Source organism: Phacochoerus africanus, chromosome 2, assembly GCF_016906955.1.
Source record: "Phacochoerus africanus isolate WHEZ1 chromosome 2, ROS_Pafr_v1, whole genome shotgun sequence".
NCBI classification, from domain to species: Eukaryota; Metazoa; Chordata; class Mammalia; order Artiodactyla; family Suidae; genus Phacochoerus; species Phacochoerus africanus.
The window spans coordinates 138393025-138419293 of NC_062545.1; the positions used below are offsets into that span (position 1 = coordinate 138393025).

The 26269-nt window shown below is 37.3% G+C and overlaps 1 protein-coding gene across 2 annotated transcripts; it reads left to right on the forward strand.

Annotated features, from left to right (window-relative positions):
- ARHGAP11A (Rho GTPase activating protein 11A) lies at nt 1-25428 on the forward strand. Of its 2 annotated transcripts, XM_047766786.1 has the most exons (12): nt 1-877; nt 5318-5388; nt 7495-7591; nt 8380-8633; nt 9377-9540; nt 9700-9846; nt 17188-17262; nt 18059-18220; nt 19394-19523; nt 20142-20250; nt 22377-22515; nt 22912-25428. In XM_047766786.1, the coding sequence occupies exons 1-12, from the start codon at nt 749-751 to the stop codon at nt 24489-24491; spliced, it is 3057 nt and encodes a 1018-aa protein (XP_047622742.1). In that variant the 5' UTR covers nt 1-748; the 3' UTR covers nt 24492-25428. The 2 variants fall into 2 exon arrangements, with proteins under 2 accessions (XP_047622742.1, XP_047622743.1); XM_047766787.1 differs by lacking the exon at nt 17188-17262.
- Nucleotides 25429-26269: the final 841 nt, after the last annotated feature.

Here is a 26269-nt window from a genome sequence, read left to right on the forward strand (position 1 = left end):
CTTTCGAGCCTGCCTTGGAACTGAGGGAGTACGGGCCCGCAGAGGCTGCGGGTATCTAAAGAGGCGGTGGGAGCGGAGGCATGAGAAGAGACGCTTGACTTCAGTGAGGGCGCAATGATGTGCTGGTCGCGGGTCGCAGGAAGGCTGATGGGGGAGGGAAGGAGCAGCCTGTGAAACGGGGTGACGGCGGCGACCAGCCCGGGCGGGGACCGGGACTGGAGGAGGCCCCCAAGCCGGCTGGTCCGGCGGCTGGGCTAGGGTTGGGGGGAGCGGGGCCAAAGGGACGGACGCCCAGCCGAGCCTGCTGGGGCAGAAGGGGCAAAAAGGGTCGTTTTTACAGCTCAGAGATAGAAAAGGGCAAAGGAAGGCTTGGAGGAAAGTAGCCGGAAGTAGTGAGAAGCTGGTAACAGGCGTGGTACAAGGAGCCGAAAGGATTAGGGAGAAAGGAGCGAGGTCTCTGTAAGTAGCTGAAAGGGTCGAGTGACAAGAAAGAAGGCCGGTGTAAGTGAGGGAAAGGTGAGGTGTGGCTAGGTCAAAGGGCTGGGAGAAGACCGTCGGTGGAAGTGTGTAAAGGATCAAGGAAGAAGCCGTGGAAGTGGCTGGGGTCCGGGACCGGAAGAGTGCCAGACGTGGCCGGGAGGCAGCGGAGCTGAGAGCAAAACTGAGAGGGTTTGGAAATTGGAAGACTTGGTGGCGAGCGAGGGTCAGGCCTGACATCCCGCCTCGGAGAGTGGGCGACGTGTTCGGGATGTGGGATCAGAAGCTGGTGCGGTTGGCGGTGGTACAGCAGCTTCGGGCTGTCTATGGCATTAAAGTCAAGGGTGGCCGTGGACAGTGCGATCGGAGGAGGCAGGAAGCAGCATCCACGGAAAAAGTGGTAAGTAAGGCATGGAAATGATAGTACATGGGGAAAGAGGTTTAGGTTTTTTAAAAAAGGAGGCACATTATGTACCATCATTTATTACTAGGTCATACCAGTTCATGCTTCATGGATCTAAAAAAGAATGTGTTTAAATGTGTCAACCTCATCAACTTTAACATTTTGAAGTAGGTAATTCATTGAGGGGTGTTGGGATTAGCTGTCCTGTATCCTAGGATGTTTTGCAGCATCTTTGGCTTCTACCCACTAGATGCCAGTAGCATGTCCCAGTTGTGACAATTTAAAATGTCTACAAATATTGCCAATTTATTGTTTTTTGAACAAGTTGTACATTTGAAGGGAGAAAAACACTACCCCCATCGTCACTGTTTTAGAATAAGATTTGGAGAGGGACAAGGGGTGCCAGTACATTTTTCTAAATGAATTAATAGATGAGGGGCTGTGACTGTATTGAAATAGACTTCAGATAATAACTTTATATTCACCAATTTGAAAAAAAAAAAAACATGCCTGCTTCTTGGCTGTATCATAAAGCTTTTTTTTTTTTTTTTTTTTTTTTTTTAATGAGTAAATTGAGAAACCAGACTGGAATGATTCAAAAGCTGTTGATTTTGGGGTGGTCAAGGTAAGGGGATTTTGAATGAGATTTTAAAATCTCTGCAGAATCATCAATATTTTCATTGTGAAAAATATGTTGAATACAAATCTTTTATTTCAGATTTATTTGTTTAATTATATGGTGCTTTCTTTCCTTTTTCTTTTTGTCATTTTAGGGCTGCATCCACTGTATATGGAGGTTCCCAGTCTAGGGGTCTAATCAGAGCTGTAGCAGCTGGCTTACACCACACCCACAGCAACGCCAGGTCTGAGCTGTGTCTGTGACCTACACCACAGCTCACAACAATGCCATATCCTTAACCCACTGAGGGAGGCCAGGGATCAAACCTGAGTCCTCATGGATACTAGTCAGATTTGTTTCCACTGAGCCATGACGGAAACTCCATGTGTTGTGCTTTCTAAATACTTAGTGATTACAACTAAAATTAATTTGCATTTCTAGTCTTAATAGTCTATAGTTTCTGAAAGAAAATAAGTTCTTGGAGCAGAAAATTTATCAAAAAGCTTAAATACCTCTTAATAGCTTATACATTCTGGAGAAGTTGGTTTTGTGGTTTGCAACTTAATGGCAACATATTTGTTTATATTTGTTTTTTTAAAAACTAAGTGGTTTCTTCTGATTGTAAAACTGGCTTTCCATGATCTCAAGTATAATAGGTTTTATAAGTACATGAAATAATTTGTATTGAGATTTTCTTTCTTAACACTCAAGGAAAGCTGACACTTGGCCTTTGAATTCAGATCTGAGTTTGAATTCTGCTCTGTCTCTTTTCAAAGTGTGGTCTTGTTTAAGCAGCTTAGGCTGCTTGTCCTAAGCTTCAGTTTCCTATTCTATAAAATGGGAATTATGGTGACTTTTCTTGGGTTGTTTAGGGGATTTAAAGAATGGTAAGATCTATAGATAGGACTAGTACAATGCCTGTCACATGCCACTTATTCAACTAAGATAGTTGTTATGATAATCAGCGGTCTACATCCTAATTCAGAAACCCTAATAAAAATATTCTTTTTTTGGGGGGCGGCACCTGCAGCATACAGAGGTTCTCAGGCTGGGGTCCAATTTGAGCTGTAGCCACTGGCCTACACCACAGCTACAGCAACACCGGATGCTTAACCCACTGAGCCAGGCCAGGGATTTAACCAAGTCCTCATGGATACTAGTTGGGTTTGTTAACCATTGAGCCACAACGGGAACTCCAATAAAAATATTCTAATAAAGAAATACAGAAGATCATGTGTTTCAGGAATGAGATCTGTTACTTGAAGACTAGATTTCTTTAGCTCTTTGGTGTTTGTTATCTAATGATCTAATGATAATTTTAAGCTCTTTAAGAAAAGTGTTAGAAGTCTTTTAAAGATGATATTGTAGTGATGTTCTAATACATAAAATTTTAAAAGCATGTTATTAGTTTTATAAGATTAAATTATAGCACCTGTTAGTAATGAGGCTTAAAAAAAGCCCTCTGAATGCTAGTTATGTATGACATTTGTAAACTTTAATCAGCTCAGCATCTGACTTACTTTTACGTTTTGTTTGGTTGGACAGTATCAAGTAAATTCTGATGTGCCCAAATAAGGGGCTGTCCATGCTAACTTTTTAAAAATAGCTCTCCTTGAAATGATAATTGTAACAGCAGCAGATACTCGTTCAGATGCTTGTTCTGTCAGACACCAGTGTTTTAGATTTTTTTTAAAAAATTTTATTGGACTATGGTTGATTTACAAAGTTGTGTTAGTTTCAGGTGTACGGCAAAGTGGATTCAGTTATTAAATATATATTATTTCTTTTTTAGATTCTTTTCCATTTAGGTTAACACAAGATATTGAGTATAGTTCCCTGTGCTGTACAATATGTCCTTGTTGGTTATCTATTTTGTATGTAGTAGTTTGAATATGTTAATCCCAAACTCATAATTTACATCCCCCACCATGTTTTCCATCACTTAATTCATTAAATTCTCTCTACAACTCCATGACTTAGTTCCTATGTAAGGATACTGGGGCAGTTGATTCACTCAGCTGATAAGTGGTGGGAGAGCTAAGATTTAAAACCTAGCAGTCCTTTCTCTTAGTAGCCTGGTCTAAAAGCACCACAGTCTTTTCTATATTTGTCAATTAAATTGAGCCAGATACTTGGAAGAGGACTAGTGAGATTTTGTCAAATCATTAAGAATACTGAATGATTTCTTATTGTAAATAGAAGGTTAAATAATATGCTCTTAAAACATAAGTGCCTCAGGAGTTCCCATCGTGGTGCAGTGGTTAACCAATCCGACTAGGAACCCCAAGGTTGCGGGTTCGATCCCTGGCCTTGCTCAGTGGGTTAAGGATCTGGCATTGCTGTGAGTTGTGGTGTAGGTTGCTGACGCGGCTCGGATCCCACATTGCTGTGGCTCTGGCGTAGGCCGGTGCTACAGCTCCAATTAGACCCCTAGCCTGGGAACCTCCATATGCTGCGTGAGTGGCCCTAGAAAAGGCAAAAAGACAAAACAAAACAAAACAAAAAACACGAAAAACATTACTGCTTCAAGATCATGCAGTTCCTGTCTTGGCTCAGCAAAAACGAATGTTACTAGCATCCATGAGGATACAGGTTCGATCCCTGGCCTTGCTCAGTGGGTTAAGGATCTGGTGTTGCTGTGAGCTGTGGTGTAGGTCGAAGATGAGCCTTGGATCCAGTGTCCCTGTGGCTGTGATGGTAGACCAGCAGTTACAGCTCCCATTCAGCCTGTGGCTTGATCTTCCATGTGCCATGGGTGTGGTCCTAAAAAGACAAAAAAAAAAAAAAAAAAGATCATGCTTGGAAAGCAGATGCTTCTAAGCTAAATTAACATATGTAAGATAAGATATGTCCACTCATCTAATTTTATATAAGCAGACATGTACAGTCTTGAGTTTATTTTTAAGTCCAAAGCTATAACCTTCTTAATCAGTGACTAATTTTAATAAGTTTGAACATATGCTCAAAGATACTGGCAAATTTTTCATTCTGAGGTGTGTATTAAAAACTCAAGTTATCCAGCATGCAAGTGTACTCTTGGTATCTTAAGATGTATTAAAATTTGCATGTAACACATTCAAATGTGACTTTTTAAAAAGAGTTTTCAAAGTATGAAATGCAATTTGAATTAATCCCTTCCTTGAGTACCTCAGAACAGTTTGACTAGTACTCTCCCATAGAGTGTGGAAAAGATAATCAGGTCTAAAAGTAACCACCCTGATATAATTTTAGGAAGTACTTAATGAGTGACAGGAATTACCTGTTATTAGTCAGTTTAGCCTTTTGTTCAAGTTAATGTTTATAAGGTAGCAGACAAAAAATTTAAGGTTATATATAACTTGTAATATATATTTATATAATTTTTATAAATGTATAGTTATGTGAATTTTATAAATATATATAGAATTTGTAGCATTTATTTATATAATTTTTATAAATGTATATAGTTACTGAAGGAACCTGTAGTATTTTTCCAGAAATGTTAATGTTTGGGGCCAGATTCTGTTTAAAAATTTCCTGACTCAACACTAAATGGATTGATTTTCCCATTATGGGATTGGAAACTGACAGAATTTGCTGCATTGCTTAAGGGGAATGACTTTTTATCTTGACCATTTTTGAACTCCCAGCGCCTAGCATAATGTCTAGTATATAGTTACTTTTTAACAAATGTACTTGATATAGTTATTTTCTGTCTTGATTGATAGTTTATTTCTGCTATTGTTTTATTTTTTGAGGTTTTTACTTTGCCTAATGGTTAAGAAGACTTATATTGAGCCTACTATTTGTATTAGAGTAACTCGAATTTGTCATTTTAGGGTAAAATATTTGGAGTACCTTTTAATACATTGCCCCAGTCTCTTGTACCAGAATATGGACACATTCCAAGGTAAGCAAAGTTTGAAATGCAGAATAAATATTTCGAACTGGTATATGAATGTTTAAAAGGAGATAGTTGATTGATACATACAATCAGTTGGAACTAGCAGCTGATTTTGTTTCTCAGCATTAACTAATGTAAAACTTGTTTTTTGTTTTTGTTTTTGTCTTTTCTGCCCTTTCTAGGGCTGCACCCGCAGCATATGGGGGTTCCCAGGCTAGGGATTGAATTGGAGCTGTAGCCGCTGGCCTACTGGCCACAGCCACAGCAACGTGGGGTCTGAGCCACATCTGCGACCTACACCACAGCTCAAGGCAACGCCGGATCCTTGACCCACTGAACAAGGCCAGGGATCGAACCCGCAACCTCATGGTTCCTAGTTGGATTCGTTAACCACTGTGCCACAATGGGAACTCCTGTAAAACTTGTTTTTAAACTTTTACATATTTTAACTTTTTAATTTGTACTTATTTTCAGAATTGAATTTTAAGGTTCAGTGATGACTAAGTGTTGGAAAGCAAATTATTTTTGTTCTATTAAGTTAGAGTTTTCAGTTCTGTAGCATTTTTTTTCCATCGCAGTTCTGATTATACTCAGCAATATACTAAACTACCAATTCAGATATAATTTTCATATTTTTTGTTTTAGAAATGTTGGATAAAAGAGTATTTAAGCTAAAATATTGATGTCTTTGTGAATATAAATTGTGTAACACTTGAATTTTTCTGTGTCACTATTTGTAAATAACCTGGACTAACTGCCTCAGAAATTACTAGGGAAGTTTACGTATTAAGAGAATAGTTTTCAAATGCATATAAAGAAACTATTTTAGCTCTTCCTAATTCCTGTCCCTCAATCCTAAGTAGGGTTCATCTGGCTATAACCTAGTCTAATAACTTAGGTTTTTAATTGATGCATTGTCCGAAAGTATTTATTGAATACCTTGTTGCCTTAGAAAAGTTTTCCCTAACTCACCCTGTAGGTACAGATTCATTGTCTTTCATGAGGTAACCACTTACTATTTTGCTTTTCAAATGGCTAATAAAAATTTTTAATGATGTTTTCAACATTTAGAATTGCAGAGTCATAGCCCTAGTAATAAAGACTATTTGTTGTAATTTCTTTGCCTGCTTCTTAAAAAAGCAGACTTTTCTGTCAGTTACCCTCTGCAACATTCATCCACTTTGCATCAATCAGTACAGGGCTTTCATTTGTTTGCAGTTGATGTCCATTCAAATTTGTTGTTAATAGCTGTTAACTAAGCCTTTAGAGCCAGTATTGATTGTTAAAAATTGTTCGGTATAAAGAAATTGAGCACACACCTCTAAACGTGGGAAGGATTCTGAGGACGGGGATACATTTGACTTTCTGAGAAGTAATGTTGGTGAGGAAAAAACCTTGCCTTATTTTTGGGCAAATGTAGTAGTAGATGGCAGGTTTTTAAGCTGTGTGTGCTGTGCAAGATCACTTGAGAGAGAGAATAGCTAAGGAAGAGGAGAAGGCCTTAGAGCACCAGGTGATCCTAGGATGTTAAAGTCTGGCAGAAAAAGAGGAGCCAGAAAAGTTTGAGAAGGAGCATTCGGGGAGACAGCAGGAAAACCAGAAGTGTAAGGAAAAAGCATTTTCGAGAGCTTCAAGGAGTGGTCTGGTATGTCAAATACTTGGTAGGGTAAGCAAGATGAAGACAGTAGGTTGACTGTGGATTTGGCAAGGCATTGGCCATGAGTGACCTTGATGGAGTAATGGGGTTGAGTCTGATTGCAGAGGGTTGAGCAACAACTGGCATGTGAGGAAGTGAAGGCAGCAAAAAAAAAGAAGAAAAAAAAGATAAATCTTATACTCTGAACAGAAGCCGAGAAATGGATTAAGATTGACAAGGATGTAGGATTGAATGGGCTCATTGAAGTTGTGTGGGTAAAATGACGGCCTTTAGAGAATTAAATTTAGGAAGCAAGAAGGAAAACTTAAAGTAGCCTTTTATCAGAGATTATAGGAATTTGTAGCATCAGAGCTTCTGAAAGGTATGTAGTACTCCATCTGCTCCTGTATCTTCGCAGGAGAATAGGATTTAGTGAGATGTGTGTCTCACCACCTGAAAAGAGTTCTCTCTTTCAGTTTTCTTGTTGATGCTTGCACCTCTTTAGAAGAGCATATTCATACAGAAGGGCTTTTTAGGAAATCAGGATCTGTTATTCGTCTAAAAGCACTAAAGGTAAGCATATCTTGAACTATACTTTTTCATTTGTACCGCTTTTTGATTTGGTTTTTAGAATTGAAATATTTAGACTAATTACATGAAGAACCATTGACAGAAAATGAGTTTGCAAATACCTTTTTTGTTTTTAATGGTGGAAGAAATTTTTTCTAAAACGTGTATCATTAGCTTTTTTAAGAAATTGAGATATAATTAACAAATACATTCAAGGTGTGCAACTTGATGTTTTGATATACATTATGAAATGATAGTCACAATCAAGCTATTTATATAATTCTTTAAAAGTTTACAGAGTCCTTTTTTTTTTTTTGTCTTTTTGCCTTTTCTAGGGCTGCTTCCATGGTATATGGAGGTTCCCAGGCTAGGGGTCTAATCAGAGCTGTAGCCATTGGCCTACGCCAGAGCCACAGCAACAGCAGCATGGGATCCGAGCGGTGTCTGCGGCCTACATCCCAGCTCACAGCAACACCGGATCTCCAACCCACTGGGCAAAGCCAGGGATCGAACCCACAACCTCACGGTTCCTAGTCAGATTCATTAACCACTGCGCCATGACGGGAACTCCTACAGAGTACTTTCAAATGCATGGTCCTTGTTTCTGTAGTGTACTATATGAAATGAAAAATTTTTTTTAATTTTGTTTAGCCTTCTAAGAAAGAGTGATCTATATACTAAAACAAAAGTTAAATTTATTAAAGAAAGCTCTTTAGAGTATAAGAAAGGATACTTTATTTGCAATAAACCCTTAAGCCCCTGAATGCTCAAGATTATTATATTTATTTCAGAATAAACTGGATCATGGTGAAAGATGCCTATCTTCTGCACCACCTTGTGATATTGCAGGACTTCTTAAGCAGTTTTTTAGGGAATTGCCAGAGCCCATTCTTCCAGGTGATTTGCATGAAGCACTTTTCAAAGCTCAACAGTTAAGAACAGAGGAGAAGAATACAGCTACATTATTGCTCTCCTGTCTTCTGGCTGACCACACAATTGATTTATTAAGATACTTCTTTAACTTTCTCAGGAAAGTTTCTCTTAGGTGAGTAGCCTTGGGAGATGATAGTTATATTTCTCAGCTAGCTAGATTTACCTTTATGATAATAAATTTCATTTGGAATGGAAATAAAAATACTATATTTTTCCTTACTATAAAAAGTATACCCTTCTCATTATGAATACTTTAATGGCTAATGGGTATTTATAGGATTCTTAGGCCAGTGAATGGCTTTGGATTACTGTGTTTTTAAAATATTTGTCTCCCCCCTCTTCTTTTAAAATATTGGTCCCCTAGCCCCACCCCCCTGTGGCATGTAGAAGTTCCTGGGCCAGGGGATGAACCAGCAAATTAGACACTGCAATGACAATGCTGAATCCTTAACCTGCTGTGCCACAAAAGAACTCCAAAATATTTGCGTTTTGCTATTCAAATTTGTCCCTTCTCTCTGCTGTCATTGAGCCTACTTGTTTAGACATATTTGCTGCCTTCAGTACTTTGATATTCTCTTGTGAGTTTGAAAATCAAAGAAACATGTGCAATTTGTATGGAAAAACAAAGTGTGTACTGTGTGGGTAACAATGTTTTTATCACATCTAGGTACTCAGAAGCTGTGTATTTCTGGTTCTGTGTTATTTCAAGTCTTTCGTGTAGATGGGTAGATGAAGGATAACTGTATCTTGTGTTTAATTGATAAAGTAAGAAGTTTCCAATGTATACTCAATGTGTTATTTTAATTTTATATTTTTATCTTTGGCTCCATCTCCTAAAACCTTTTTTCATTTAAGGTCCAGTGAGAATAAGATGGATAGCAGCAATCTTGCTGTAATATTTGCACCAAATCTTCTTCAGACAAGTGAAGGACATGAAAAGATGTCTGCTAACACAGAAAAAAAGCTGCGATTACAGGCTGCAGTAGTACAAACTCTTATTGATTATGCATCAGATATTGGTATGATGTCACATTATTAAGTAATGGGATTTGTTTAAATGAGGGAGATCCCCACTTCTAAGTGAACTCTGAAGGAAACTGTTAGAAAGTGGCTATATACTATTTGAACAATTTTGGGGGCGGGTAGAGGAAAGATCTTAATTGTGAACAATTTTTTAGGGCATGTTCCAGATATTATCCTAGAAAAGATACCAGGTATGTTGGGTATTGATGGTCTCTGTGCTACTCCATCGCTAGAAGGCTTCGAAGAAGGTGATTACGAAACTCCTGGTGACTATAAGAGAAAGCGAAGACAAAGTGTAGGAGGTAAGTGGTCATGGCAGTCCCATTTGTGGAGGTGTAGCAGTTTGTTTTTTCCTGAAATGTGTTTGAACATAAAAAAGCATAAGCTATGGTGTATGCCTTTTTGGTCCTTATAGCATAATTGAAAAGACATGATACATGCATTGGAAAATAAAAAGGACACCACAGTCTTAACATGCTCGATCTTTAGCACAAACATAAAAGGAGAAAAGTTCCCTGGTTGTAATGACCAGGGACTCTTCAAGAGGAGATTAGACTGAACCTTCTTGAAGAATAGGTAAAATGTAGGGGAACTGGGTGGAGGGTCATAGTATTTGTGTCCTATTTATTCTAGGATGTCATGAAGAAAGATTTGTGTAAGGTACAAGTAATCAATGTCTGTATCTGTAAATAGACCAGCATGATGTGAGTGGTTCACCCTAGGGATTAAGATGATATTGTGGTAAGCTTGATATCAAGCTAAAGAATTAGAACGTTAAACTGGGTATTGAAGATCCATGCAAAGTTTGAGGAGAGGCATAACATGATTCAACTATTTTAGAAAGTAATCTGGTTTGGAGAATTGAGGCTTACAGAAGTAGGGGAAATAGTCAGAAATGTGTGGCAATAATCCAGGTGTGAGATCATGATTTGAAATAGTGATATGAGAGGTCCTATGGTGGTTCAGTGAGTTAAGAACTTGACGTAGTGTCTGTGAGGATGCTGGTTCAATCCCTGGTCTCGCTCACTGGGTTAAGGATCCAGAAAGATACTGTTAAGACTAATGTCACGTCGCTTACTGCCTGTTTTCTTCTGGGAGTTTAATGGTTTCAGATCTTATATAAGTCTTTAATCAATTTTGGGTTGATTTTTGTGTGTGGTATAAGATAGTCTAGTTTCATTCTTTTTCATGTGTCTGTCCAGTTTTCTCAACACAATTTATTGAAGAGATTATCGTTTCTCCATTTTATGTTCTTTGTTCCCATGTCATAAATTAATTGTCCATGTATGTGTGGGTTTATTTTTGGATTCTCAATTTTGTTCCATTGATATGTATCTGTTTTTCTGCCAATACCAGGCTGTTTTGAGTACTATATAGCTTTGTAATCCAATTTAAAATCTGGGAAGGTGATACCTCCAGCTTTTTTCTTTTTTCTCACATTGCTTTGGCTTTTCAGAGTCTTTTGTGATTCCATATAAATTTTAGGATTTTTTTTTTGTTTTAATTCTGTGTACATGAAAAATGTCTTTGAGATTTTGATAGGGACTGCATTGTCTATAGATTGCTTTAGGTAATATGGACATTTTAACAATGTTCAATCTTTTTAAAATTTTTTAAAAATTTTATTGACATACAGTTCATTTATAGTGTTGTATTCCTGCTCTACAGCAAAGTGACTCAGTTGTACATATGTACATTCTTTTACATGTTCTTTTCCTTATGGTTTATTACAGGATATTGAATATAGTTCCTTGAGCTATTATATAGTAGAAACATGTTGTTTATCCATTCTCTGTATAATAGTTTGCATCTGCTAACCTCAAACTCCCAATCCTTACCTCCTCTGTTCATCCCCTCCCTGCAACCACAAGTCTGTTTCCTATATCTGTGAATCTATTTCTGTTTTATAGATAAATCCTTTTGTTTCATTTTAATTAGATTCTATGTATAAGTGATATCATATGGTGTTTGTCTTTCTGCTTTCACTTAGTATGGTAATCTCAGCGTCTATCCATGTTGCTGCAAATGGCATCATTTTGTTCTTTTTAATGGCTGAGTAATGTTTCTTTGTATATATATACCACATCTTATCCATTCATCTGTTGATGGACATTTAGTTTGTTTCCATGTCTTGGCTATTGTAAATAGTGCTGCTATGAACATTGGGGTGCATGTATCTTTTTGGATCATAGTTTTGTCTGGGTGTATGCCCAGGGGTGGGATTGCTGGATAATATGGCAACTCTTATTTCTAGTTTTTTTGAGGAATCTCCATATTGTTCTTCATAGTGGTTGCACAGTTTATATCCCTACCGACTGTGGAAGAGGGTTCCCTTTTCTCTACATCCTCTCAAACATTAATTTTTTTATGGACTTTTTAATAATGGCCATTCTGATGGGTGTTAGGTGTACCTTATTGTAGTTTCAATTTGCATTTTTCTAATAATTAGTGAAGATAAGCATCTTTTACTTGCCTGTTGGCCATCTGTATGTCCTCTTTGGATAAATGTCTATTTAGGTCTTTGGACCATTTTTTGATTGAGTTGTTTGATTTTTTTGTTGAATTGTATGAGTTTATTTATGTATTTTAGAAATTAAGCCCTTTTTGGTCACATCATTTGCAAGTATTTTCTCCCAGTCCATAGGTTGTATTTTTATTTTGTTTATGGTTTTCGTTGCTGTGGAAAACCTTATAAAACTTAGAAGTTAGCTTAAGTTCCATTTGTTTGTTTTTGCTTTTTTTTTGTATTTTTGCCTTTTCTAGGGCTGCACCAGTGGCACATGGAGATTCCCAGGCTAGGGGTCCAATCAGATCTACAGCTGCTAGCCTATACCACAGCCACAGCAATGCCAGATCCAAGCCACGTCCAAGACCTACCCCACAGCCCACAGCAACGCTGGATCCCCAGCCCACTGAGCAAGGCCAGGGATTGAACCCGCAACCTCATGGTTCCCAGTCGGATTCATTAACCACTGAGCCACGACGGGAACTCCTGTTTTTGCTTTTGTTTCTATTGCCTTTGGGAGACTTACCTAAGAAAACATTGATATGATTTATGTCAGAATGTTTTTCCTATGTTCTCTCTTTTTTTTTCTTTTTGGGGCCAGACCCACAGTATATGGAGGTTCCCAGGCTAGGGGTTGGATCAGAGCTGTAAGTGCCAGCCTACACCACAGCCACAGCAATGTGGGATCCTAGCTGTATCTGTGACCTACACCACCGCTCATGGCAACGCCAGAACCTTAACCCACTGAGTGAGACCAGGGATTGAACCTACATCCTCATGGATGCTAGTCAGATTCGTTTTCACTGAGCTATGATGGGAACAACTCATGTTTCATCTCATATTTGAGTCTTTAAGCCATTTTGAGTTTTATTTTTGTGTGTGGTGTGAAGGTGTGTTCTAACATCACTGATTTACATGCGGCTGTCCAGCTGCTTGCTGAAGAGACTGTCTTTTCCCCATTGTATATTCTTGCCTCCTTTGTTGAAGATTAACAATGTTAAATTATTTATTTATTTATTTTGGCCATACCTGCAACATATGGAGGGGTCAAATCAGAGCTGCAGCTTCTAGCCAATATTCTGTTGAGGATTTTTGGCTCTATTTTCATCAGAAATACTGGCCTGTAATTTTCTTTTTTTTTTTTTTTGCATTATCATGTTTGGCTTTGGTATCAAGGTAATTTGGCCTCATAAAATGAGTTAGCAAGTGTTCCTTCCTCTTCAGTCTTTAAGAATAGGTATTAAATCTTTGACTGTTTTGTAGGATTTACCTGTTTTTTTTCTCCTTTGATTTCTTCATTGACCCAATAGTTTTTTGGGTTTTTTGTGTGGTTTTTTTGTTTTGTCTTTTTGTCTTTTTTTAGGGCTGCACCTGTGACATGGAGGTTCCCAGGCTAGGGGTCTAATTGGAGCTACAGCTGCCAGCCTACACCAGAGCCACAGCAACGCCAGATCCAAGCCACGTCTTCAAACTACACCACAGCTCACAGGAACGCCAGATCCTTAACCCACTGAGCAAGGCCAGGGATCAAATCCACAACCGCGTGGTTCCTAGTCGGATTTGTTTCTGTTGCACCATGATGTGAACTCCCAATGGTTGTTTCATCTTCGCATTTTTAATTTTTCCAGCTTCCTTATAGTTGATTTCTAGTTTCATACTATTATGATTGGAAAAGATTCTTGGTATAATTTCAGTCGTAAATTTATTGAGACTTGTTTTGTGTTCCAAGTTATGGTCTATCCTTGAGAATGTTCCATGTGCAAATCTATTAAGTTCATCTGGTCTAATGTTTCATTTAAGACTGCTGTTTCTTTGTTGACTTTCTTTTTAAATGAACTATCCATTTATGTAAGTGAAGTGTTAAAGTCCCCTACTGTTACTGTGTTTATGTCAATTTCTCCCTTTAGTTCTGTTAATAATTACTTCATATATTTGGTTTTCATATGTTAAGTGCACACGTATTAATAACTCTTGTTTCTTCTTGCTGAATTGTCCCCTTTATCATTATACAGTGTCCATCTTTGTCTCTTGTTACCTTTTTGGCTTGAAATTTTTTTTTCTTTCTTTTTTTTTTGTCTTTTTAGGGCCACACCTGCAGCATATGGAGGTTTCCAGGCTCGGGGTTGAACCAGAGCTATAGTTGTCAGCCTATGCCATAGCCACAGCATCGTGGGATCTGAGCTGCATCTGTGACTTCCATCACAGCTCACACAATGCCGGATCCTTAACCCACTGAGCAAGGCCAGGATCAAATCTGTATCCTCAGGGATACTAGTTGGATTCGTTGACCACTGAGCCACCACAGGAACTCCCGAAATATTTTTTTATCTAAAATGAGTATGGCTATACCCACTTTCTTTTGACTATCTTTTGATTGGAATAGCATCTTACATATCTTCACTTTGAGCCTGTTTTGTCTTTAAAGCTGAAGTGAGTCTCCTGGAGGCAGCATATAGTTGGGTCCTGACTTTTTATCCATCCAGCTACTCTGTGTCTTTTGATTGGTGAAGTCAGTCCATTTACATTTATGATGACTATTGGTGGAGAAAGACTTAGTACTGCCATTTTATCTTTTTTTCTGATTGTTTTATATCTCCATTTTTTTTTTCTGTGTTTCTATCTGCCATTTTAGTTGGGTGGTTTTCTATATGTTTTATTCCTCAGTTTTCTTTATTTAATTTTATATCTGTTGTTTTATATTTTGTGGTTACTATGAGGTTTGTATAAATTGTCTTATAGGAGTTCCCATTGTGGTGCAGCGGAAACGAATCTGACTAGAAACCATGAGGTTGCAGGTTCAATCCCTGGCCTTGCTCAGTAGGTTAAGGATCCAGTGTTGCCATGAACTGTGGTGTAGGTCTCAGACACAGCTCAGATCCGGCATTTCTGCGGCTCTGGTGTAGACTGGCAGCCACAGCTCCGATTAGACCCCTAGCCTGGGAACCTCCATATGCTGTGGGTGTGGCTCTAAAAAAGACAGAAATAAATAAATAAATAAATAAAAATTGTCTTGTAGATAAAATAGTCCTTCTTCTGCCAGTAGCATCTTGTCTTCATTTTGCCTATAGGAGTTTCATCCTTTTCCGCTTTTATGTTTTTGTTGTCTCAAATTATTTCTTTATGTTTTGAGTTCTCTACCAAATTGAAGTAGCTAGGATTGGTTTTACTGCTTTTTTTCCTTTAACCTTTATTTTTTATTTATTTATTTTTTTAATTTTATTTTTGGTGTTTTTGTCTTTTTAGGGCCCTACCCACGGCATATGGAGGTTCCCAGGCTAGGGGTCCAGTTGGAGCTGTAGCTGCTGCCCTACTCCAGAGCCACAGCAACGCAGGATCTGAGCCGCGTCTGCGACCTACACCACAGCTCATGGCAATACCGGATCCCCAACCCACTGAGTGAGGCCAGGGATGGAACTCAGGTCCTCATGGATACTCACTAACCTCTGAGACGGGACAGGAACTCCTTAACCTTTATTATATAATTGTTTGACAACTTGTTTTGGTATAGAGTTGCAGTTTTCTGATTCTGTCTATTGATCATCTTACTCAAAGTTTTGTGTACTTTTGCCTTTTTGTTTCTGGTAGAATAACTCTCTTCCACATTTCTTATAAGGCAGGTCTAGCACTGATGAACTCCCTCAGCTTCTGTTTGTCAGGGAAAGCCTTCATTTCTCCTCCATAGCTGAATGATAGGGCTGATAGTTTTTATCTTTCAATATTTTGAGTATGTCATTCCACTCTCTCCTGGCCTGTAGAACTTCTTTAGGTGGCACCATTGTCTACTTGGTCATCAAAATTAGAATTTCTGATGTCCTATCTGCTCTTTCTTCATTCCCATATCCCGCTGTCCACCAAGTCTTATCACTTTGATCTCTTAAATGCCTTTATTCCTGCCTTCTTTTCCATAGCTCCTACCTCAGTTCAGACCTTCATCTTTTGCCTGGCTAATACCAACTCTTCCTTCAGGTTTCAACTATCATTTCCTCAGGAAAATCTTCTCTCACTCTTCATTCTAAGTCTGTTGTTATATTTGTACTTCACACTACCCATTTGACAGTAGGTATTTAATTCCTTAGTATATTTAGTGTTTATTTCCTCCATTGGAATGTTTCATGCAGGCAAAACCATGTCTTTTTGGTCACTGTTGTATCTTCATTGTGCCTAACACGCAATAGGTAGAAGATAAATATTTGTTGAATGGCTGAATAGCATACTTAGAAGAGCCTTTACCTAGCTTGCCTGTCTCCAAATCTGTCACTGCTGCCAAAGTGATTTTTCTAAAGTGCAGAAATAATTTTGCTCCTTTTTGCCTTTGGTGAAGTTCAGGTTCTTCAAAATGATATATAGGAGTTCCTGCTATGGTGCAGTGGGTTAAGAATCAGACTGCAGTGGTTTGGGATGCTGTGGAGGTGCGGGTTTGATCTCCGGCCCAGTGCAGTAGGTTAAAGGATCTGGCATTTCCACAGCTGAAGCTCAGATTCCATATCTGGCTCAGCAGCTTCCATATGCTAAGGTTACGGCCATAAAATGAGGGGAAAAAAATGATATACAGCTCTGTTCTGCCTAATATACAAGACTTGGCTCTTCCCATATCTACTCTTCACTATTCTCTCTAGCAGTATCAAATTCCTGGTTTCTAGTAGATGTAAATTCTGCTTTTCTTACATGCCTTTGGATATGCAAGTCACCTTGTCTGCGTTTTACTTTCCTACCTAATCAACACCTACAAATCCCTCAGGACACTCTCCAGGTTTTTCTTTCCCTTGTGAAAGTTATTTCTCTTGATGCCATCTCTTCTTCCCTTCCTCAAAAAATAATGATTTCTTCTTCCACACTCATTCTATACATACATATATACACTGTATACATTCATTCTGTATTGTATGTCTTATTTACTAATTTATTTTTTTGAGAGATTTAGGAGTATAAGTGGAGAACAGAATAAAAATGTATCCTTCAGTTTTTTTTCCTATTTTAAAATAATTCCTTTTAAATAACTTTAAGTGACTTTAAAATATATATGTTGATATAAACTTAGGTGCTAGAAGACCAAAAATAGCAACATGAATTATTGGTGAAAGATAGATAAATGTTAAGTTATAATTGATTATATGATTATGCATGCCTTGCATTTCAGATTTTGTAAGTGGAGCATTAAATAAACTTAAATCTAGTAGAACACCTTCTATTACACCTCAACAGGAAAGAACTGGTAGGTATTATATGAAGTTATTTAAATAGAATTTCTATGTATTATATAGAAATTAATTACTATGCTAAGTACCTAACTTGTTTAATTGATTTCAAATATAATTTTCAGTGAAGCTATTATACTATAATATATTATAACATTGGATATATAAATATGTAATTATATATAACATATAATTACATTGGATATAATGAACCTAAAATTATGAGTAAGAATTTATTTCAGTCTATTATATCTTTAATCTTCTAAATCATATCCTGTTTGTAAATTGGATGCTATTGGACATGTGAAAATAACTCAATCTCTTTTATTTTAGAATCAGAAAGTTATCACTGTATGTTCATTTTTTATTTTGGTTTGCTTGTGACTAAATAATTCAACCCAACAACAGAAAACATGATTATTTGTTTTGTTTTACAGATTGAAGACATTAACTGGTTGATAGTCATGATGAAAAGCAATAATATTTAGATCAGTTTTTGTTTAACACCTTGATTATAATTTTTTTCCCTGTTGAATACTCTTTACTGTGTATTATATGCATCTTTTAGTCTATTTGGTGTTTAAGTTATACTGTTGTTAAGAGTCTTGCCACTTTGCCAGTTCACTATTTTTAAGTAATTGCATAGTGTTAATTTAGTTATATAATCTATATTTCATAATGTTAATGTGAACATATCCCGCCCCCAAGTTAGGTTAGCGCTAAGTAATAGCTTTATAAGAAGAAATTATATAAAGTGTTTGTATTTTATCGATTCTGTGGGAGAAACAACAAATCACTGTCATTTTTTTTTAGCCCAGCTATCCGAATCACCGATTCTTACACCAAATGCTAAGCGTAAACTGCCAGTAGATTCTCATGGTTTCTCAAGTAAGAAAAGGAGGTCCATCAAGCACAATTTTAACTTTGAGTTGTTGCCAAGTAATCTCTTCAGCAGCAGTTCTACGCCAGTATCAGGTAGCAAATAAAATTTATATAATTGAGTCATAACCATTAACATGAGTGCCTATTCTGGGCAAGGTGCTGTTTCATATTAATACCAACCTTTGGGAGCCAGAGTTTTATTCTCCGTTTTGTCAAATCTCTCAATTTTTATAAAGTCCCCTAACTTAAAATAGACAGTGGTTCAGTATAATTAATGTGTGTGTGTGTGTGTGTGTGTGTCTGTTTTACTGCCATACCTATTGAAACTTATGGGTCATTGTGGATAGCACTGGTGCTCAGATTTTATGTGATTGAACACCTTGAATTCTTCTTTAGTTACTTCTGGATTTCAAGCTGTGGCTGGATTGCTGTCTTCTGTTGATTTTTTTTGTTGTTGTTGTTGTCTTTTTAGGGCTGCACCTGCAGCATATGGAGGTTCCCAGGCTAGGGGTTGAATCAGAGCTGCAGCCCCTGCCCTATACCACAGCCACAGCAATGCCAGATCCGAGCAGTGTCTGCTACCCACACCACAGCTCACGGCAATGCCATATCCTTAACCCACTGAGCAGGGCCAAGGATCAAATCTGCATCCTCATGGATACTAGTCAGATTCATCTCTGCTGAGCCACAATGGGAACTCCTATCTTCTGTTGATTTGAGGTCGCCAGCATTTGGGCATCTCTAAATCCAAAGTAGGGGTGTTACCACTGGAGTAACCATTGTAGGTTACAGTGTGGGGAATTTTTAAAGTTTTGGAGGTATTTTTTTCTTACCCCCCTTCTCAAAAATTTTAGAGCTTATGGCATGATTTCCAGATCCCTTACCAACCCACAGAAGTCCATTTTTTAGAGCCTAAAGTCATTTAGTAAGTGGTAGACAAACTCAAGTCTCTATGTCTTAAAAGCTTGCCTTTCCCCAGTCTGCAACCAGTATACCCCTCCCTTGTAGAATTAGGAGTTTAAAGCAAAACTCTAATATAAGATAATGTTTAATGTTTAATCTTTAATTGGCAACTAAAAGTAAGAAATTGATACTTTTTAAAGTTGAGTTGGGTTATTTGACCCCTAAAGATTCTAACCAGAAATTACATGATTTTGTCATTGTTTAGGGGTAGAAATTAAGACTTTAAATCTAACTGTTTTAATATTTTATACTTTGAAAAGAAAGTAAGTATGCATAATCTCTTACGTGTGGTTATTTTTATAGTTCACTTTGATACAAGCCCAGAAGGGTCATCTCAGGGTTCACTCTCTCCTGTAGCCATCAGTGGAAACCATTTGATCAGTACAGGCATGCTAAGACGAAGTAAAAGGATTGCAAGCAAAAAAGTTTGCAGGTAATTATCCAGGACATTTATTTTGTTTTCACTGGATAAAAATTTGGTATATATAGTTAATAAAATATTTTGTGTCTTCCTATTGAGAGTCATATTTGAGTCATAATTTAGAAAAAACCCCTTTGCCTTTATAGTTCTTATTAATCAAGTGCATATTCTCCAGGGAAAGATTCCTACTTTGAGTCCATTTTACTTGCCCAAAATCCTATTTTGGAAGTTCCCGTGTGGCGCAGTGGGTTGAGGAACCATTGCTTCAGTTATGGTGCAGGTCACAACTGCAGCTTGAGTTCAGTCCCTGGCCCCAGAACTTCCACATGCTGACAGTGCTGCTAAAAGAAAAAAATCCTGTTTTATGTTGATGTGTGTAATTTTTAAATTTCCTATTAATGTAAAAGACTAGTGTATTCTAACCTGATTTATATGTGACTAAACTCTTAACAGGAAAGATCATTTTTATATGCAAATACAACATACATATATGGTATCTTAAACCTAGAAAATTATTACTCTGTTCAACTGCTAACAATGTGATTGGCTCTGGACTTCCAGTTTTTATTGTGTAGAAATTCCTTCAGTTCTTATGCTGTGAACTGATGTTTTTAATCCCATTCTTTCTAGGGTGGAATCAGGAAAAGCAGGCTGTTTCTCTCCTAAAATCAGCCGTAAAGAAAAGGTTCGAAGATCTCTTCGTTTGAAATTTAGTCTGGGGAAAAGTAGCAAAGATAGAGTAAGTGTCTTTCACCATTTCATTGATATTTATATTAGCAAACGCTGAAGACCTGATGCTAAAAGACTCTCATCCCTGCCTCTCCTCCATTTACTGTCCCATTCTCTACTCCTCTTTATACCAAACTTTTACACTTGTGTTATCTCCAGTTCCTCCTTTTCTATTCTGCCTAAATCAGTTCATGTAGCTTTCATCCCCAGCACTCACTGAGACACTTCTCACAAGATGCCTCATGGATTGCTCAGATAGGTGAACAGATATCAGCCCTTGTTAGACTTGATCTGTCAGCAGCATGTAATGCAGCTGGTGACTTGCTCCTCTTTGGCATGCTTTCTTTCCTTGCTGCAGGGACACTTTAGTCTCATGGTTTTCTTCTTCACCAGTTAATTTTCCAATTCCTTTACACTGGAAGTCCAAAGCTTTGCCCTTGGATTTCTCCTTTCTTGACCCACTCTCAAGGTGATCATAAGCTTTAAAGGTCATGTATCACTTAATGTGTCAAGTTTATATCTCTAGTCCAAAATGTTCTCCTGAATAACATGACTGTTTAACATCTACCCATTTGATCTCCTTACTTGGATGTTGATCCATTAGACATCTCAAGTGTAACCTACTCCAAATGGAGCTCCTGAGATGCATTTCTTCACTGCTGCTCTTTTTCCATTCCCCCACCCCCACTTTTACCTACAGTCTTTACCAATTCATTCTTCCAATCACTTGGTCCAAAAAAGCATGCAGGCATTCTTGCCCCCTCACTTTCTCTCACATGCACTGTCTGAGCCATTGGGGAATCCTGTCTCACTTCTGCTTTCAGAGTCTATCCAGACTAACCATTTATCACTGGTTCTACATTTCTAATCTTCTCTAAGGTATGTCATTTGGAACTCAGATAACTACAGTAAGTTCCTGCTGGTAGGTCTACCTGCTACTGCCTTGATGTGGTACTAGAGCCAAAATTATCCTCTAAAAACCAGAGTTAAGTCATGTCAGTTCTTTGCTCAGAACCCTCCAGTCACTTGTTGCTTCACTCTGAGGGGGGGAAAAAAGCCAAAGTCCTTACATTGACCTGCAGTGCTCCACACGATCTGTTCCTGGCCTCCCTCTCAAGGCTCTCCTGTTGCCACTTTCCCTTGCTCACTTAGCTTCATTCACGTTTGCCTCCTGCAGTTTCTTAAATGTGCCAGGCCTTGCTTCATCCCTAGAGACTGCATTGGTGTCTTCTTCTCACTGTAATGTTCTTTCCCTTTTATACCTTCATGACTCTCTCTCTTGTTTTTCTTTACTCACAGATCATCTTCTGATCACTATGGGTTTTGTTTTGTATTTTGTTTCTTTAATTTTTTTTTTTTTTTTAAGGGCCGCATTGGTGGCATATGGAAGTTCCCAGGCTAGGGGTCAAATCGGAGCTACAGCCTCAGCCTACACCACAGCCATAGCAATGCCAGATCCAAGCCAAGTCTGCGACCTACACCACAGCTCACGTCAATGCCGGATCCTTAACCCACTGAGCAGGGCCAGGGATCAAACCCACGTCCTCATGGATATTAGTTGGGTTCTTTGTCACTGAGCCATAATAGGAACTCCTGATCACTGTTTAAAATTACATCCCCATCTTTCACCATTCCAAATGCTTACCTTGTTTGACTTTTCTCCATAGCACTTTTCATCTTATGTATTGTATAGTCTGCATTTATAAAATCTAAGTCTAAATCTCCCTATTGAGAATATAAATTCCACAAGGGTACAATTTTGGTCTGGTTTTTGTTTTTTTCTTTTGTTTTTTGCTTTCTTTCATTCTTGTGAACAGGCCCTGGCACAGAGTCATCACAAAAAAAATTTTTTTTAAGTTAATGTGTGAGGTTTTTATTTTAGATAGTAAAATATCCACTAATAGTCAAATCAAATGTTTACACTTTAATCAGCATGCATGCAAGTATATTGTGTTTGCTGTAAAATTGTTCTGCAATTATATCTACCTATTCATCTAGCTATATACTTTTTAAATTAGCGATAGAGGATTTTGATAACTCCAAAATTTTACTTTGTCTTAATATTTTGAATTGACTAGGTTTAATTAACTATAGGCTAACCAAAACTTTTTCTTTTGCTTTTTTTTTTCTGTACAGAATGCATGTTCTGGTGTCGATAGATCTGAGAATGTTGGTCGACGACTTGCAAGTCAACAAAGTTTAAAAAACAGGATTGAATCTGTAAAAACAGGTCTGCTTTTTAGCCCAGATACTGATGAAAGATTAACAAAAAAAGGTACATTTACATGGTATTGTTGGAGTTTTACCCCAAAAGACTAGTGTAGTTGTTTTTTAAAACTTTTCTTCCTGTTTTATTGATATAATTGACATACAACCTTTCGTTGCTTTCTTAATGATAAAATAAATATTAAGTAATTTGTTCTAGAAATTGAAAATTTGTGTTTGAGTAGTGAAAATATTTGAATTGGCAATGTATTTTTCTATGAACCAATGGAGTATTTTTGTAAATGTAAATATAAAAATGTTCGACATTTATATATAAAAATTATTTATTTTAACAAATCTTTAATTCATCAGAATTAAATGCTTAGTATTTAATTTTTCATATATTTGAATAACATTTCAAAACTGGGTTAAATATAAATGATTAAAAACAACTGCTTTATTTTAGGTTCAAAAAAGATCAGTAAGTCTGAGGAAAACTTATTAACTCCAGAGCGGCCAGGTGGAAAAAGTTACCGGATGTCTTGGACAGGACCTAGTGGTTCAAGTTTTCAAGAAATAGATGGAAATGAAACTTCTCCAAAAGATGGAACTCTTGAGGTGGAAAACTCTTCTTTGGAGCCTGATATAATGCTTGAAAAGTCACCTGTTAGCGCCTATGAGCCCACCCCTTCTAATGTACACAATAAGCATAATAACAGCATAACTGGAAGCTCTCTTAGTGGGGATGAAAATAACTTGACAACAGAGACTGTGATGAAAATTCAGAAAGCATTTTCTGAATCTGGTAGTAATCTTCATGCATTGATAAATCACGGGCAGTCATCATTAACTAATGTGGAGAAAGTAAAATTCAGTGAAACATCTTCTATTGAATATAGCCCAGAGAAAAATCTATTTGAAACTAATAATTTGACTGTGATAGAATCAAATGAACACCACACATATAAAGATGAAAATAGTTTTTCAGAAGGAGACTTATCACTACATCAAATGCAGAAATTGGATAGCGAAGTCACTATAAAATGTTACTCAACTCAGATGAAGATAGAGCTAGAAAGCAGCATTCATTCACATATACCAAAAGATTACATAAGCAAGCAAGAATTGCCCAGCGATGAACAAATAAAGCAAGAGTCCCCAGGGGATACACTAAACACGAAATTGAAGGAGAATGAAAATGTGATTGAATTACTGAAATGCGCAGCTTCTAGGGAGGATGTGGCTAGCACCTCTTCCTCAGGGCAGCTTACATGTAACAACGCAAATGTGTCAAAGCCTAGGCCTGTGAGAATCGTTAAACAGCAGTCATTGGTGGAAACATGTGCTAAAACGGTTTCTGAACGTTTACAAATGACAGAGCATGGAAAGGTTTCTGACCATATACAGTGGTTTAACAAGCTTTCTTTAAATGAACCAAATCAAACAAAAGTTAAGTCACCTCTTAAGTTTCAGCGTACACCTGTCCGTCAGTCTGTCAGAAGAATTAATTCTTTGTTGGAGTATGGTGGACAACCTCCAAGGCATAAATTAGCAAGTCTTGGTGACACTGCTTCTCCTCTGGTTAAGTCAGTGAGCTGTGATAGTGCTCTTCCCTCTCATATAGAAAGTACTTCAAAAGACTCGTCTATTCCACGTACCAAATCAGGTCCAAAAGAACAGAAGTCTACATCATGCAAACAGACAAACACGGACATGATTTCAAAATCAAGCATGGAGTTAATTTGTACATCTTTCTCACAAATGAAGAGACACCCACACTCTGTGAATGCTTCTGTTAGATCTACCAGAGTTTGTAAACAGGAAGTGATATCTAATGGCCAAATTAAGGTTCCCTTGGATGATCTGACGAATCATGATATATCAAAATCTGTTGTAAATAATGATATGGGCTTTTCCATTGGCATAAATAATAACAAGATCCTTAGAAAACCTTCAGAAAAAGAGAGGGTCTGGTATAAAGGTTCCCCAAAAAATCCTATTGGAAAAGCTCAACTACTACCATCAAGTAAACCTGTAGACTTGTAATTGGTAAATGTTACACCTGTCATTAATGTAAATAAAATTAGAAGTTGATGATATCACTTGCAAGGTAATCTACACATTAGTTTGTAGCTCAGAATGATTGTTATAGATTTTAATTTCATTGCACAAACAACTTGAATTCTTAAGCTTGTATAAATGATGACTTTGTTATTCTTAATTATGGCAATATTTGAGCTTTTTAATTTTTTTGTGATCTCTTAAAGCAGAGGTTACACTTTTCTTTTTTAAAGAAATTGTTGAATGGGTTTATAAGAAATTAATATTTGAAAATTGCATGAACTTTATTTTTTAACTTGTGATAGGAAGAATGGAATGAGTTGTGCCTATTACCTGTTACTCCTAAGGCAGACGGGGTTTCCCCAAGAAATTTCTAACACAGAGATGAGCCCTGCAAATCTAATTTCTCGAATTCCATTGATGTTTATTTTCTTCATAAAAATCCCTAGAAATGCATTTGCTTCAATAGCATCTTAATCCTTTATTCCTTTTGGGGACAGAGTGCTTAGGTTTATATTGTCTATAGTTGTGTATGCTGTGTTCACTTGAACTAAGAATAATGGCTAATGCAGAATGATGAAAAGTATGCTCATATAGTATGATGCTGCAGAAGTAACTGATGACTTTTTAAGCCATACTGTATTTTTAAAGTTAATTTGCACAAGAGATACATTTGTATCTCTTTTGTTCAACAAAAAACTTAAAATTATTTAAGGAGGAGTAATTAAGCTTGGAAGATTTTAATCAAGGTGATTGCTTACCTGCAGATGCTTGATTTTAGAATTTGAAATGGTTGATACCCCTCTGTACATATACTTTAGATTTTAACACTTTGGATTCTTTGAGGAGCCCTGTGATGGTTTTGTCTTGTGTGTAAATGTTATTTATTTAGTAGAGACATTAAAGATAACATTCTGGAAAATGACTTGCCTGAGATTCTAATAAAACTTTCAAGTACCTTTTAGAATTTGACCCAAATTGTCAAGCAAATCTATATAAATTTACATTTTAAATTATTAGAAATAAATCTTTAAGGAAAGAATACTATCAACAGTAGAGGGGGCATTTCCCATTGTGGCTAAGTGGAAATGAATCAGACTAGCATCCATGAGGACGCAGGTCCAATCCCTGGCCTTGCTCAGTGGATTAAAGATCCAGCGTTGCTGTGAGCTGTGGTGTAGGTCACAGATGTGGCTTGGATATGGCATTGCTGTGGCTGTGGTGTACAGGGACTACAGCTCCAATTCGACCCTTAACCTGGGAACCTCCATATGCCGCAGATGCAGCCCTAAAAAGACAAAAACAAACAAAACAAAACAAAAACAACCCAGTAGACCATATTCTCCAAGTTTTAGAGGAAGGAATATGCATGTAGAATCAACCACTAAAGATAGTTTTGCTGGCCAGTTGGTAGAATACCACATTCAAAGGTTAGGGCAGCTTGGGCTGTGGGATGGAAATCCTGTGAAGTCAGATTGTTATGATCATTATACAACTACAGATGTGATAAATTCATTTGAGTAATAAAAAAAAAAAGTTTAGGGCAAAAGAGAACCATGTTTCACACCACGCAGCAACCAGGCAGCGTGTGTGTGATGTGTTAGGAATTTAAAGTCCTCAGAGGATTGTTTTAGTAAGCTCTCCTTGATAGCAGTACATATATGTTATTTCAAAGCTATTTCCTATTTCTATATTCATTAACTAGGAACTGACCCGTTCTCAGAACTAACAATTATTTACTTATATAAAGACTGTAAAAATCA

What these genes read in the sequence shown, in the direction of transcription:
- ARHGAP11A (XM_047766786.1), top strand. Translation starts at nt 749, where the DNA reads ATGTGGGATCAGAAGCTGGTGCGGTTGGCGGTGGTACAGCAGCTTCGG. An exon ending in CTCAGGAAAGTTTCTCTTAG is followed by an intron (nt 8,634 to 9,376) that starts GTGAGTAGCCTT and finishes TTTTCATTTAAG; the next exon opens with GTCCAGTGAGAATAAGATGG. An exon ending in GCAAGCAAAAAAGTTTGCAG is followed by an intron (nt 19,524 to 20,141) that starts GTAATTATCCAG and finishes CATTCTTTCTAG; the next exon opens with GGTGGAATCAGGAAAAGCAG.